This window comes from Onychostoma macrolepis, chromosome 12 (genome assembly GCF_012432095.1).
Source record: "Onychostoma macrolepis isolate SWU-2019 chromosome 12, ASM1243209v1, whole genome shotgun sequence".
NCBI classification, from domain to species: domain Eukaryota; kingdom Metazoa; phylum Chordata; class Actinopteri; order Cypriniformes; family Cyprinidae; genus Onychostoma; species Onychostoma macrolepis.
Window position 1 is genome coordinate 17,850,459 of NC_081166.1, and position 16,842 is coordinate 17,867,300.

Sequence of the window (16,842 nt, forward strand, 5' to 3'; positions counted from 1 at the left end):
AATACTCGATAATGTCAAATTGCACATCGTTAAAACAACAATTACGATATTATCGCAGACGATATATGGGGTGATTCTTAGACTATGAGCATTTTTATGTTCTTTGGTCATATTTTTACATTTACATTTATGCATTTGGCAGACGCTTAAGCGACTTACATTGCATTCAAGTTAAAATATTAACAATTTCTCTTGTAATCTAAGTTTGTCCTCTTACAGACCTTAAAACTAGACAAATTATTTAATTATTTACGTGACTTTTGAACAAGTTTTTTTTATTCAACTTCACAAGGCTAAAAGTGCCCCTAGTTGAAGAAACGCCCATATATCGCACACCCCTGGTATAATCTGGGAAATTTGTATATGGATCTGAGTGCTGTAATGTTAAAGATGGATTAACTGAGCCTTCCAAACCCGGTTCGTTCTGATCCAGTTTAAACATTTTTTTAAACTGGGCCCTGGGGTTCAAAACATGGAACTGAAAATCAAAAATAAAGGCTTAACATGATTAACAGGTTTTACACAAATTTATATAGTTGTTCTGCTCCAGTGCTGCTGTCATTAAAGCAAAAGAGAGACAAATCAAGTACTGAGACATTCTAAAATTGATGTCGATATTGCAGTTTTCGCTTAAATTTTTATGTGGATAATGTGATTTGTCTTCATGGAGAATCATGAGGCTCTATGAAGCGTTTCCAGTGGGGTTGGTAATGTTATTAAAGTTAATGTTTTTATTTTTTGTCTTTTTAATGGCTGGGATTCTGCGTGGGTGAGGTGGAGAGGTCTTTGGTTTGCAAAACGGGTCAACTCCTGTGTTATGGAATAAAAGAGAACAAAAGAGATTGCAGCTGTGCTAATTGATTTTTTTTTCTTTATATATGTATCTTAGCACTTCCGTTTTGTGTCACGCTGCGTGTTGTAAGAGATGTTGAGACTGCAGTAACTGAGAATCAGAGTCAGTATGCAGTCTGATTGTGACGTGAGCAGCGCACGCTGATCTGATGGTGGGAGGATTTCAGGAAGAGCGCTGAGTGCTACGTGTCCAATATATCCTGACTTCCACTGACTTTACTTTACTTTTACTCAGTGTTAGTCTCTCAACGGTCACGTCTTTAGAAAGCCTCGGCGCGTGTTCGCTTTGTTGCATCATGTCTGGGATGAAAAAGCAAAGAACGGTACGTTTGCAGATGTCCGGCTTTTTTTCTTGCTTTTGTTTCTTTCTCGCTGAACTTTTAAAAGTTGCATCGATGGGAACTACGAAATGTCAACAGACTTTAAAAGATAGCAGAGGTCTTTTATATTAGTACTAATGACTTTAACTGTTTTTAGAGAATGCATTTATAATAAAAAACGTTTATTTTAAAAGGCTTTACATTCACAGAAAGTAAGAGTTGCTCGAGGTAATCACTTACGGAACTACTGGAAAAATGTGGAGTGGCAGCCCCTTAAAATAACACAAATATCTGTTTTCGGCGGAACGGATATTTAAAATGTAAATCTGTGGTGATGTGGCAGGATGTTATGAATCAGGTTTATCCTTTTCATCACCTTGTCTAGATTTGACATGTGACTTAACTTTATTTGATGATGTGTTTAGAGGTTTTGTTCAGTATAAATTAAACTCACCCGTTTTATAATATAATAACTTTTTTTTTTTTTACATGGCAGAATCATGGCATGCATGCCACCATAAAGAGCTTTCTTGTGATCTGCAATATAACCATATAAAACTAACCAAATCCCATGTAAGATTAATGTTATTAGTAACTCAGTTCCTTATGAAGCCAGATTTTGCATATCCTGTGACACTGTGTACCAGTGTGAATTAAAAAACCCCAGGGTTACTTGCATCAAGCTGGGATTTCTTGTGTATCCAAAGAGCCTTGGTGCAGAGAGAGAGAGAGAGAGAGAGAGCTGGCTCTGCTCCAGCTGGCCACCTCTCCATGGGCCTGCATGAATGGCCTTGTTTGTTTCTTCAGTTTTTTTTCCGAAGCCGCTCCCTCCTCAATCCTGATGACCCAGTCAGATACACGAGAATATAATCCACAAGAACACAAAATTGTATTTGTGTTCTTTTGTAAGATGTAATTCTACTCTTCAGTCAGATGTGGCTCTTGGATGGTAATATTACCTTTTCACGAAGTTCAAATAAAAGGGACAGTTTGCCCAAAAATTAACATTCTGTCATCTACTTACCTTCATGTTGTTCCAAACCTGTATGACTTTCTTACTTCTGTGGAACATAAAAATATTTTGAAACCCAAAAAGTTTTGGTGATCGTTGACTTGCATTGTATGGACAAAAATGATCTTCTTTTAGATTTGTAGTGACATGGGGGTGAGTAAATGTTGACAGAATTACAGCATTTTTGCATGAAGTATCCCTTCAAACACTTTTGTAAATTGTCCCTATAGAAATACTCTGTCGATATCAGTAAGGATGGAAATTATGCTTTAGGCTCTGACTGCACAACTTACTTTTCATATAATGTATATCTATTTTTTGTTTTGTACATAGGATCTGCAGAGAGCAACCAATGTTGTGTACCAGGCTCATCATGTGAGCAGAAGCAAGCGTGGACAAGTGGTTGGGACCAGAGCTGGATTTCGTGGATGTACTGTCTGGCTGACAGGTGGGGATTTCTTCCGTGAGAAAATTAGATCGAACAGATTATTAAGAATAGTTCACTAAATGTAAATTCAGTCATCAATTATTCACCCTCATGTTCAGACCTGAATGACGTCCTTTCTTCTGTGGAATGGAGAAGGAGCTGTTAGACAATCTGAGTCACCATTTATGTAAAATATCACATCTTTTTCCCATACAGTTTACTTCAGTGTTTCTTTTTTTCTACAGGGCTGTCTGGTGCTGGGAAGACTACAATTGGATTTGCTCTGGAGGAATATCTAGTTTCTCATGCCATTCCTTGCTACTCGCTGGATGGTGACAATATTCGACATGGCCTAAATAAGAACTTGGGCTTCACGGCGACAGACAGGGAAGAGAACATCCGGCGTGTTGCTGAGGTGGCCAAATTGTTTGCCGATGCCGGACTGGTTTGCATCACTAGTTTCATTTCTCCATTTACACAGGTGGGGTGATATTTAATGACATCAGAGGTTATATACAATTCCTAACTCAGGATGAATTAAGAGGATGATTTTACATGTGCTCACAACAGGATCGAAACGACGCCAGGAAGATCCATGAGAATGCGGGTCTGCCGTTCTTTGAGGTGTTTATAAATGCCCCACTGGAGGTGTGCGAGAGCAGAGATGTCAAAGGACTTTATAAAAAAGCCCGTGCTGGAGAGATTAAAGGTATTTGTTGGGAAAATAAATGTATAAATGCATTGCTTATAGATGGCCCATCATGTTTATCTTGGATAGAAGAAAATAGTTAACACTAGAAACACACACTTGACTTATTTTGGACTTAAAGGGATAGTTCACCCAAAAATGAAAATTCTGTCATTAATTACTTGCCCTCATCTCGCTCCAAACCCGTGAGACCTTCTTTCATCTTTGGAACACAAATTAAGATATTTTTCTTTAAATCTAAGAGCTTTCTGACCTTGTAGTAAGGACATCGTTAAAATAGTCCATGTGACATCAGTGGTTCAACAGTAATGTTATGAAGCTTTGAGAACTTTTTGTGTGCAAAGAAGACAAAAATAACGAAATTGTTGAGAAGTTGTTGTTGAATACAAAGTTATTATTTTCTTATTATAAAAAGTATTCTTGTAGCTTCATAACATCACGGTTGAACCACTGATGTTACTTGGACTATTTTAATGACGTCCTTACTACCTTTTTGGGCCTTGAATGTATCAGTTGCGTTGCTGTCTATGCAGGGTCAGAAAGCTCTCGGATTTCTTCAAAAATATCTTAATTTGTGTTCTGAAGATGAACAAACGTCTTGCGGGTTTGGAACGGCAGGAGAGTGAGTAATTAATGACAGAATTTTCACTTTTGGGTGAACTGTTCCTTTAAGAATGCAGAGCAGCTATTTGGCAATAATGTCGTTTCAATGAATGTATATAGAAAACTTTTATTTATTTACTTGCCATGTAGGTTTTACAGGAATAGACTCTGACTATGAGAAACCTGAAGCCCCTGAGCTTGTGTTGAAGACCGGAGAGCTAACTGTCAATGACTGCATTCAGCAGCTAGTGGATCTCTTGAAGGAACAGGTGGGTCTTTCTTTTATTTCTGGTCATCAAATGGATCCTTGTGTTTTGCCAGTTGTCCCTTTCTTTTTGCCAGCTCACAGACTGTCAGTTTTCAGTTGGGAGATGTTGAAACATTACTGACCAGATGATTCGTTATCACAGGATATTGTGCCCACTGGTGTGACAGAAGAAGTGAATGAGCTCTTTGTTCCTGAAAACAAGCTGGACCTGGTGCTGAGTGATGCCAATATACTCCCCAGTTTAACCATCACAGAGGTAATGCAACCCTTCATGAACTCACACACATGCCCTGCTGTGTGAATCAACCGCCCTGCATGTTACACCACAGGCATTTCATCACAGTTCAGTTAACAGAAAGCTTTTCACTGTAACCTGGTCTTTAGAAATGGAAATCTACTGCATAATTCAATTCTGCAGCAGCAACTAAAATAACTAAAAAAATGAACTGTAGTAAGTCATAGTTGTTATTTTATGGCAAACTTATAATGATGGAACACACTATAATGATGCTGTAGCAAATTTAACACTACATTTAAACCTAATTTTTTTTCTTTTTTACACAAGTTCATGCCCTTAAGTACTTGCTTGAGTCGACAGTACGATGCACAACAGCCATGCACTCCTGTTGTTATTTTGTGGCAAACTGTTGGTCTTGTCATGAAATTAAATACAAGTTCTGTTTGTGTGTTTCTCTCTGGTCCTGTAGCTTGATTTGCAATGGGTACAGGTTCTATCCGAGGGCTGGGCGACTCCACTGAGGGGATTCATGAGGGAGAGGGAATTCCTGCAAGTCTTGCACTTTGGAACTTTGCTTGATGGTTAAGACATTTCTAAACTGTTGGCGCACTAACAGAAATGTTACCCTCAAAAATATTTCATTTTTTATATAGTGTTTCCATGTAATTTCACAGTTCACATAATTTTAAGAAAAATATTGAGGTTTGTACTATCAAATATTACATTTTTCAGATTTGTTTTCTAGCTTTTCTATTTTTGGGTAAATAATGTTTACTCTGAGCTTTAGAAATAACAGACTACCATTCAAAAGTTTTTTTTCAAAGAGAAATGAGGAAATAAGGATGCATTAAATTGACATTTATAGTGTTACAAAATATTTTTATTCCAAATAAACACTATTCTTTTGAGCTTTCTATTCATCAAAGAATCCTGATCATAAAAAATATTAAGCAGCACAGCTGTTTTCAACATTGATAATAATAAGAAATGTTTCCAAGTACCATATCAGCACAGAATGATTTCTGAAGGATCGTGTGACCCTGAAGAATGGAGTAATGGCTGCTGAAAATTAATTGTAATAATATTTCACAATATTACTGTTTTTATTGTATTTTGGATCAAATAAATGCAGCCTTGGTGAGCATAAAAGACTGCTTTCAAAAATATTACCAATTCGAAACTTTTGAACGAGTGGATATAATATTAAATATAAATTAATAATAACATGGTAATAATAAGTTATTATAATCAATAATTTTAATTTACATGCATTCAGTTAGCAGATTGAGTTTACATGAAACTTTACATGAAACATTAAACTTTACATGAAATAATATTATTAATATTGATAAAAAAAACAGTAATTAATAATTGGTAATATTTTGTGTTTAGGTGGAGTCATCAACATGTCTGTTCCCATTGTGCTGCCTGTATCCAAAGACGACAAAGAGAGGCTGGACAGTTGCGCTGCTTTTACCCTGGAGTTAAAAGGTCAAAAGGTGGCAATCATGCGCAACCCTGAGTTTTATGAGCATCGCAAAGAAGAGAGATGTGCCAGGCAGTGGGGGACAACATGCCCCCAACATCCATACATCAAGGTGAGAAGACACATCTCTGTGCCATTGCTTTTATAACAGTTGTGTGTTATACTTGCTAATACAATCAGCTAATGAAATGAAAACACCTTTTATGCTTTGTACAGATGGTAATGGAGAGTGGTGATTGGCTGGCCGGTGGAGACCTGGAAGTGTTTGAGAGAATTAGGTGGAATGATGGTCTTGACCAGTACCGTCTCACCCCACGGGAGCTTAGACAGAAATTTAAAGAAATGAGAGCAGGTAAAAGTGAAACTGTTACCTAAGATTAATCTTATTATGATAATGCTGTAGCAAATAAACCTAAACTTTTTATATATATATATATATATATATATATATATATATATATATATATATATATATATATATATATATATATATATATATATATATATATATATATATATATATATATATATATATATACACAAGGTCATTCCCATAGGTACCTGCTAGTGTGACAAAACCTTCTGCAATTGCCTTTCCCTTGCAGATGCCATTTTTGCATTCCAGTTGCGTAATCCTGTGCACAACGGCCATGCGCTGCTGATGCAGGACACTAAGCGTCGTCTGTTGGAGCGAGGCTACAAAAAGCCTGTGCTGTTGCTGCACCCTCTGGGTGGCTGGACCAAAGAGGATGATGTACCGCTGGACTGGCGCATGAAACAGCATGCTGCTGTTCTGGATGAAGGAGTGCTGGATCCAGAAAACACCATTGTGGCCATTTTCCCCTCACCCATGATGTATGCTGGGCCCACAGAGGTCAGACTTTTGTTACTCTTTTAAAAAAAAAAAAAAAAAAAAAGAGGCAGTTTCTGTAACCATTTTAGACCTTTTTTAGTACAAATAATTGAGTCGAACCAATTCTGAATTGCACAAAAAATTATGTCATGCCTTTACAGGTACAGTGGCATTGTCGGACCAGGATGATCGCAGGGGCCAACTTTTACATTGTAGGACGAGATCCAGCAGGTATGCCCCATCCGGAGACAAAGAAGGACCTGTATGAGCCCACACATGGTGGAAAAGTGCTGACCATGGCACCAGGCCTCACTTCTCTAGAGATTATTCCCTTCAGAGTTGCTGCATATAACAAAGTTAAGAAGGCCATGGACTTCTATGACAAGGAAAGGTATGTAAATGTTTCATTTCAGCCCTCGGGACTGCACTTAAATGTTTCGAACGGTTTAAACACGATGAAAATTTGTAATACTGAAAATATTTACACATTGAGCCCTCAGATTAATGAAGAATCATGATAGCTGAAAAATGGATAAAAAAGGATATTTAATATGGCCTTATAAATGGTATAAATTGTAAATTCTTCCTCCCTATCTATTAGGCCTGGGCAAGTTAATGTTATTAACGCGTTAATTAATGCAGACAAATATTTTATCGCACATTAACACAGTTTTATTATTATTATTATTATCATTTTGAAAGTCAATTGCTCACTGGCTCTGAATTCACATACAGACAAACCATGGGTCACAGGAGGGGTGGGATGTAGATCAGTACTGGCTTGGGATGGGCATCATCACGCATCTCAACCAATGAGAGCATTTGGGGTGGGCCTAAGACTGCAGCAGCGCTCATATGAACGCTCCTGATAAAATTATTTAGGCTAAGCATTAAAGGGTTACTCCACCCCAAAATGAAAATTTTGTCATTAATCACTTACCCCCATGTCGTTCCAAACTCACAAAAGCTTCGTTCGTCTTCGGAACACAAATTAAGATTTTTTTTTTACCATTTTCTAAACTATAGCAAATAAACTGATAATGTGAGAAATGTTGGTGTCTGAATAAATTTTGGTTTGACTGTATGTGTATATATGTATATTTTTTAAAATCTTATAACATTTAATTTAAAATACACCTAGAACAATTGTCACAAAAACCAATTATAATGAATGTCACATTTAGCTTTAAATAGTGTTTATTTAGTGTGAAATAACACCTAAAATATTCCTCTGTCTACTGTTTTATTTATTTTGAAGCTTATTTATGCATTTATTTTCATGCAGAATAAGTATAAAATCACTTATCACACGACATCAATTTGTATATATAATATTTTACTCATTTTTACAAGAATTGTTCACAGCTCACAGCTGTTTCACCAGGAACTGTTGTTGAAACTGAAGCTCAAGTAAATATTTTGTTTTGCAGACATGGTGAATTTGAGTTCATCTCGGGGACCAAAATGCGGAGCCTTGCCCGCAGCGGGGAGAACCCCCCTGATGGTTTCATGGCCCTAAAAGCGTGGAAAGTCCTAGCTGAGTACTACAGTTCTCTACAGAAGGACCAGTGAGCACAAGGCACTGGACTGTATGCAGACGTACAGTAAAGCTCTATATAATCTATCTTATTAGAACTGATAGAAATAGGTTTATAGAGAAATGCATTATATACTACAGTCCTACACTGTAGTGATATTAAAAATAAATCTTTATTAGACTCCTATCTACTACACATTTTTAGATAAATGTTATCTATGTTTATGCCCTGCAAATTACTTTAAAATACAGTATATTTTGTTCCCTGAAATCACCCCGTGTAAAAGCATGGATGGATCAAACTACACAGCTACTGCTGTTTCAGTGGTGTTATAGACTTATAGTCTGATCAAGCAGCTCGACGTAATATGCCTGACAGTAATAGGACCAATATTTTGCCTACCTCAACTGGAGCTTTATTTGGAATATTAGAAGTGTTTGTCTTGGCAGTATTTCCACCAGTGGAGAACATCTTATACTCATTGTAGATACAGATTAATACTATAACATTCTTTATAAGAATTCAAAAACAAATGTTCAGTACTGGCAGCAGAGTATAACCACAGACAGATGTATTTGACATTAACACAATATTGTCTTGCAGTGCACTTCAGTGTGCCTCAATGTAAATGTGGCATTGTTACATTCCCAAATGAACGAGTTACTGTAAAAATTGATGCATGAATGTGAAAGGTTTGTGCTGAATGCATAAACATGAAACTCTTGAGGAATCCAATGTGAAGGAACAAGAGCATATTTATTGTCTTGCCATTTTCTTAACGGACCAACCTAAACATATTTATTATCTTACAGGAAATGTATTTACTACTTCTACTTTTTGTACAAACTTGTGAGATTTACACTTTGTTGTTTCTTACAATATTTGATGTAATGTGCATCGGGCAGTCAATCCAATAAACGTCATTAAGACACAACCATTGTCATCCAGTTTTTCTACAGTGTAAACAAAACATTTCAAACATATTCAGACTTCTAAACACATTTAGACTGAAAGGAGCAGTGGACTATTGCGAATTAGGAAACCTAATAACTGAAAAATACTTGTATACAACTGTACAATTGTATTGCTGGCAATCTAAAATGGTTGTTTAATCCATAGACTGGTTTCTCCAGAAGAATACTTTTTCTTTCCACTTTCAAGTCTCCTTCACCCACTCAAACCACAAAAATAACACCTGACGGACAAGCACAAATCTAACAGCAGCAGCTTGGCACTGGCCCCAAATATTCTGTGCAAGCATATTTAAGGTTTCGCAAATAAATATCTATACAACATGCCATTAAATAACCTCTACTCTGGGCTAAATTCAACGCTTAAACATCTTATTCAATATAAATGGCTTATAAATCTGTAAATGCATCTCAATAAAATCATTCACTCGCTGGGGGAAAACAAACAGGTGAAGTTGATCCAAGTAATAATTCTATTAATGAACACACTTTGTTTTTTGTGCTCACAAATCAGCAGAAATGTTACATATTGTTGATGTAAAAAATAATCAAGTGCCTTGTACATAACTGGAAATAGTAACTACACTGTTGCCCATCTACACAAACCTCTCTCACAGGATTTTAAAGAACAAACAAAACCACACAAACCAAACCAAACCAAACCTATGAAGACAAACACAATGGGCCTTTTTCTTGAAACACAAGCAGAACAAATTTTAATGTGAATCGTTCATCCTTTTATAAACTGCCCCACTGAAGCGACAGTTTACTTAAGAATGGTTTTACACGATTAACTCAAATTCATTCTTTTTTTTAAAAATAAGGCTCATTGATTGAATGGCAAAAACATTAAGGAAATTACAGTGCAAAAAAAGATCATTAGAGAGAAACACCTCCATTCTACCATTTATAAATCCTGAATTCCCCCTTTTGCAAAACATGACGATATGCCACAAATAAGAAAAAACATCAAATCTAGCTTCTTTTTAAAACAGCAGCATCACATTCAGTCCAGTGGTACATGCATAAATGCCTCATGCACTCCTGCAGATTTGGACTTCCTCATCTTCTCGATTGCCCTCTGCATGTCTTCCTGCCTCATTGCGCGGATGAAGTCTTCATCAGGACTGTCGTGGGATGGAGGAGAATTAATAAGGAAGCAGCGCAGATCAGTTTCGCAATGATTCAAATTTAAATTGTTTATGCTAGCCCAAAACTTCAGATAAAGATTTTTTTTTAAAAGCCGGATACGTTTTGAATTGAGTCTGAAGCCCTTTGTTAAGAGTTTACCTTTCTTGGTGCACAAATTCACGCACACAAAGCAGAGCAGCATCTCGGCACATCTCTCTGAGGTCACTTCCTGAGAACCCATCAGTCTGTTTTGCAATTTCAGCAAAGTCCACCGCAGACTCCACCTTCAGAAAAGGAAAAATGATCCTTTTAGCACTTGCAACTTTCAATAGCCATATAGTTAAGTTTAAAAAAAAAACCACTTACATTCTCATTCTCCAGGATCAGTTTTAATATGTCTTTCCTCTGCTTGATATTCTAAACACACACACACACACACACACACAACAAATGATCATTTATAAAATCCGCTACAGAGTTTACTGATTCAATAGTAAAATTTAAGATTTCATTTAAACCTTATAAAGATATCTGGAGTGGACTTACGGGCTGATTGATGTGGAATCTTGTGGGCATCCTTCGGAGTATAGCAGAATCAAGATCTTGTGGCCGATTGGTGGCTCCCATTATTATGACCTTTGTGTAGAAAACAATCACAACACATCAAAAAAGAAGACTAATTTGCATATTGGGTCACTGACCAAACCAGTAATCACAAAAAAAATAATAATAATCTTAATTGTACCTGGCAGTTGTAGTCAGTATCCAGACCGTCCCATAAGCTCATGAACTGAGCCTTCATCATGGCGGTGGCCTCATGATCTGAACTTGAGCGACTCCTCAAAAAGGAATCTAAGACATAAAAATTAACAGAAGGTACTTCAAAAAAGTACACTGTGCTTAACCCTGGGTTATCGTAATTCTAAACCCTGCTTTTAACCTCAGGTAATGGTGCGTTTCACGCTAGTAATTTATAAGTGGGGTTAGCACTGCTTTTTACCTGCAAGAAATTAAACCACAGATTCACGGAAACACAGCACAATGTAAACATTTCAGAGTTTGAGATGTCACATAAATTAGTGTAAAGAAGAAACCTTTCTTTTTTCTTTCCTTCTTACACTTACAGTCCGAAAAGTATATTCTGAAAAACTTGATAGTACTGTAAGCAATGTATAATATGAGAATGCACAATAAGTCATTATGCAAACACGTAGAGTGCTGCGTTCGTCTGATCAATGACACTGACACCACAAATATGCAAATAAGAACATTAACCTGGGGTTTAGGAATCTACAGTGTGAAATGTCATCTTATGACTTCCCAGAATTAACACCGGGTAAATTATGAGTCGTGTGAAAATAGAATGACCCAGGGTTTCAGGTGTGAAACTATTTCAGGTGTGAAAAGCCCTAATGACAAATATATATAACCTCACTGCCATATTATGTGACTTTAAAGGAATAAAATGAACCAATTAAGGTTCAAAAGTAGATTTTTAGTGATCCATAAATGTGCAATTAAGCTAAACAGATCTAGCTTTAAAATTAATAACTACTGGTATATCAATGTAAAGGGGTGTATGAGGGACATAAAAATCTAAATATGCATTTACCAATCTCATCGATGAAGATAATAGAAGGTTGTAACTTGATGGCCAGCGAAAACACAGCTGCAGCTAGTTTCTGGGATTCTCCATACCATTTGTCAGTGAGAGTCGAAGGCTGCAGGTTAATGAAGCGGAATCCAGCCTCTTTGGCAGTAGCTTTGGCTATAAGAGTTTTCCCACAGCCTGGAGGCCCATACAGCAGCACACCTGAGAACATGACAAACCACCTCAGAATGAAGTGTGGAGTTCAGTTATAAACACTTTAAGGAAAAATTTCCATTCTGGTGCCTACCTTTGGGTGGCTGAAGAAGTCTGGATCCTTCAAACAGATGTCTCTTCTGGATCGGAAGTATAACAGTGTCTTTCAATTCAGTTATGACTTCATCCAGACCTGCAATGTCATGCCATGTAATCTATGGACACACATAAATGAATTGCATAACTTGCTCTTAAAATATACAAATAGACTGTGATGGAGACAATTAAGGACTGGTAAATAAAGTCACACTGTGATATAATTCCTCACCTGCATTGTCAATGGATCCACAAGATGAGCTGCAATGCTCATCTCATATTCAGAAAGCTTCACATTCTGCACTCCAATCTGCCGCATGAGTTTCTCTGCCTGTGAGGCGGCAATAAAACTTTACATTAAACTTCAGCTATGCGTTGCCAAAAGTTCAACTTAGTAAGGCTTCTTAACTTGTATTATATTAAACAAACCTGTGGCAAACAATGGAACAAAATACAATACAATGACATTACAATGTTCAGTTTACATGAAAAGGGGATAGGACTATATAGGATAAGGAAGTAAACAAATAAAAAGCTACATAATCCTGTAAACTACTGAAATTAAAAGGCATACCTGTTTTTGTGCCTCAACTTTCTGTTTTCTTGTTGGATCAATAGCATCCACCATCCACTTTATTGTAAAATAGGTGACTGCACCAAATATTGTGAGGCGAAAGAGTAAACCTATGACCTCGTTCCGGCCCAAAGGGCGAGTGATATTGTCTGTTGGTATCTCTTTCAATACCATCTTCTTAAATTCACCTGCAAAATAAAAACAATAAACTCTAGGGGGTTCTAAGGAGCCATTTACTTGAATATGGAGTTTGAATGTGTAAATAAAGCTCTGTAAAAACGTTATTTGCATATATACAATTGTATGATGTACTGTGTTGGTAATCAAAAGTTCTACACAATCTTTACGCCCACTCCTACACTTGGTCCAAATACAGGAAATACGTAATGTATGTAGACAAGTGGTCAAGTGCAAAGACGTGTGGGTATAAAGCAGGGGTGCCCGAACTCAGTCCTGGAGGGCCGGTGTCCTGCAGAGTTTAGACACACCTGAAGCAGCTAATCAAGCTCTTTCTAGGCATTCTAGAGACTTCCTGGCAGGTGTGTTGAGGCAAGTTGGAGCTAAACTCTGCAGGACATCGGCCCTCCAGGACTGAGTTCGGGCACCCTGGTATAAAGTGTGGGTATTGGGACAGGCCCCATGCGAGTGCAACATAACAATTTATTGTTATTAACATAACAATCACTCCGTGTTCGCTCCATGGGAAAATTTGCGCCTAATTACGTCTCTACTGTATAAAAACATTTCAGTATGTTTTGAAATATTACGAATTTCTGTACAGAACATGTATTAGATTAAAATAATAATAATAATTACACAGTACCGCCGTTTCCCGACACGTGGAGTACGCAAATTTGTCAATTCGCTTTTATTGTGGTGAGGAGTCAGCGCAATTTCGTTTCGTTTTCATTTTCAATAATTTTTACTAAAGAGTTATTGGAGCTTTCCTGTGACCTTCCTGAGAAAAAATAAACAGATCACATACCTGAACCGTCTTTGTTACTGGGTCTTGGAAATATTGTTTTAAAAAAGCAGCTTCCTTTTAATCCAATGATTCATTTACTTCCTGCGATCAGACTTTTTTTTTTTTTTTAACACATTTTATGAGGAGGACCTCATTCTTCTTCTGTTGCTGCTGCTTCGTCTTCTTCTATGGTTTATTAGCGGTTGGAAAACGGTGCGTTACCACCACCAACTGGATAGGAGTGAGAAGCGCGTTGTACTATTAATCCTAGATAATCTACCAAACTACTGATGGCAGGGAGTCCATAACTTTAATCATCCCAGAGCTACTTCAATTTATCAGTTTTATGCATTCTGTTGGAGAATGTTCTCTTCATGGTAGGGACCAAGTATTCACAGAAAGTCTTAAAGTTTGTATCTATTGGATGGCAACAAACACTGCATAAAAAGAGTTGCATTCGGATCAGTAGACTCCTGTATACACCAGCAAATTTTGGGTGAAATTACTGTCATATTGTACATATCTGTATCCAATTATGTACCATTTGTGTACCAAATGCAGGACTTCTCCAATTATTTAATCCACCAACCCACCACAAATAATGTTTAACCAATCTTTTTTTATTTTATTTTTTAAGCGCTGTAAAATGAAATGGCTTGGGCATGTCCTTCAGAAGGACCAGAACCACTTCCCGAAAGTAGGTATGAGTTGGAGACCACCTACACTCTCAGAAATAAAGTACCTTTTCAAAAGGTACATGTTTGTACCTAAAGGGTCCATTTTGGTACCTTAAAGATACATATTAGTACTTAAAGTGTACATATTTGAACTTAATAGGTACAAAAGTGTACCTTTTGAAAAGGTACCGCCCCAGTGACAGCTTTTGTACCTTTATTTCTGAGAGTGTAGGAAAAGGAAGCAAGGAAGTCTGAAAACAACCTGGAGGAGGACTGTAGAAGCTGAACTGAAAGAACTACACCTCTGGAGTGAAGCACAACATGCTGCCAGTGATAGAACAAGATGGAAGAAAATTGTAATATGCTCATTTGCCATGGGGAACTAGGAGACATAAAGAAGAATCACTCTTGTGACATAGTCAGTCACAATAACAAGATTGTCACAATGGGAACTAGGGTATTTAACAACTTTTCATCAGTAAAATAAGTGTGATAAACAAAACAAACATGACAGAAGCCATGTGGTCACACCAAACATGACAATACACGAGCAAATGGCCAAAAAACACAATTCCAAGTCATGTATGCAACAAAAAACAACACTCAAGACTTACCTGTGTTAGCTGTCAGAAAACAAACAAAATAATTTGGTGAAGTAAAAGCTATTTTACAAGGTGTCATAATGGCAACAAAAAACAGAAAATGCTTTTTTAATAAAGACGGCAAGGAGGACATATACCTAGATGAATGTCTGTGGTTGGCTAAATTGCTCAGCGCTACAAAAACACCTCTTTTGATGCTTTCCAGAGTGCAAACACAAATGCGCACTCAAGTGTTTACCAAATCTGTTTTGCCAATATCCTATTATTACAGTTTTAACTGAGGGTGCTTTTCACTGCGTGAGAAAATGGACGTGTGCCATGAGAGTGTGAGAAAAGTGTTAAGTCTCATGTTGAATGCGTGAGAGTTGGCAGCCCTGGTCATTGTAAATCAGTATTTACATATCATAACAGTAGTAAATGTATCTGTCTCACACATGTTCTTCATTGTCCAGCAAAATCATATCCACTGTCTCGCAACAGATCTATTGCCAGGTGGTCACCCTACACGTAATGGGTTAAAACTGGCTATCTATTAAGTTCCGGATCAATTACAAAATATTATTACTTGCCTATAAGGCACTAAATGGTTTATCTCCTGCGTACCTAACTAGTCTTCTCGTCAGTCTGGATCCAACCCTTAAAAAGATCCGAGATGACCAAACACCTGAGAAGAGATGATGGCAACACCTCAGAGGACCACGGAGGATGCCAACTCTCAGACAACATACACAATTACCAAGTTAAGTCTGTCATAACTTAAATATATTGGGTTTCTTCTGCGTGTATGTGTATATATATGTGCATGTGTGCGTATGTGTATGCATATATATAGTAGAAACTTAATTTCCTGTAAAGCTGCTTTGCAACGATTATATCGTAAAAAGCGCTATACAAATAAACTTGAATTGAATTAAATTGAAACATCTTAAGCCCTTGATCATTCTTGCGTAACTTGCCTAACCCATGTTCTCCCTCTAAAAACAGCCTGGGAGGACTCGATACTCCTAGTAGAGTGAGCTCTAAGACCTAGACAGAGGCTATGAGAGATAGCGTCTCTCACCCAATGAGAAATCCTGTGCTTGGAGAAGTCAAGCCCTTTGCAGCTGGCACCAAAACACACTAGCAATTGTGACAACTTGCACCACTGACCACATAAACCTGGGCCTGAACAGGGCAAAGTAGATGAAGCCTCTCCTCTGCAGAAGAAGCAAAGGGAGGATGACAGAAAGCATTAAGCACAACCATTTAGGAACGGAATGACTCGGACAAGACTTTGGGGACATAACCAGTCCTGGGTCGCAGAAACATCACAAGACCTGGGGCAAATTGCATGCACGGCTCACTCACAGAGAGAGCCTGCAGATCCCCCACACACTTGAGAGAGGTCAAGGCTAACAAAAGCGCTATACTTTAAGGGTCAGAATCCGGTCAGGAGCCGACTCTATAGGTTAAAAAGGTGGTCCCAATAATCCCTTCAGGACGACTGACAAGTCCCAGGAAGGAACAGTAACAGGACACACAGGTCTAAAGTGCCTAACACTATGCATATAAACTAAGGCCCAAAAGTAATCATTTGTTATGTTATATTCAATCATGTGTTAAAATTACGGTCAAAGAAATGTTTGCAAAAAAATCGCTAAGGTTTGCTAACGTTAAACCATTAACGTTACTGACTGCACGACAGTGCCACAACGTATTTTCATGTCTGATCAGGGCG

General features: G+C 37.5%; 2 protein-coding genes across 2 annotated transcripts; one reads left to right on the plus strand and one right to left on the minus strand.

The window, feature by feature from the left end:
• Positions 1-592: 592 nt before the first annotated feature.
• papss2b (3'-phosphoadenosine 5'-phosphosulfate synthase 2b) lies at positions 593-9,240 on the plus strand. Its single transcript, XM_058794120.1, has 12 exons — positions 593-1,175; positions 2,518-2,632; positions 2,857-3,092; positions 3,182-3,320; positions 4,074-4,192; positions 4,334-4,447; positions 4,899-5,010; positions 5,822-6,027; positions 6,132-6,267; positions 6,521-6,789; positions 6,930-7,159; positions 8,199-9,240. The coding sequence occupies exons 1-12, from the start codon at positions 1,149-1,151 to the stop codon at positions 8,338-8,340; spliced, it is 1,845 nt and encodes a 614-aa protein (XP_058650103.1). The 5' UTR covers positions 593-1,148; the 3' UTR covers positions 8,341-9,240.
• On the minus strand, positions 9,044-14,073 carry atad1b (ATPase family AAA domain containing 1b). Its single transcript, XM_058794121.1, has 10 exons — positions 13,868-14,073; positions 12,883-13,070; positions 12,541-12,639; positions 12,307-12,427; positions 12,021-12,221; positions 11,154-11,260; positions 10,955-11,044; positions 10,775-10,825; positions 10,568-10,692; positions 9,044-10,404 (listed from the first exon to the last, which is right to left on the minus strand). Exons 2-10 carry the CDS (start codon positions 13,054-13,056, stop codon positions 10,284-10,286), a joined length of 1,089 nt encoding a protein of 362 aa, XP_058650104.1. The 5' UTR covers positions 13,057-13,070; positions 13,868-14,073; the 3' UTR covers positions 9,044-10,283.
• Between the last annotated feature and the right edge of the window lie 2,769 nt (positions 14,074-16,842).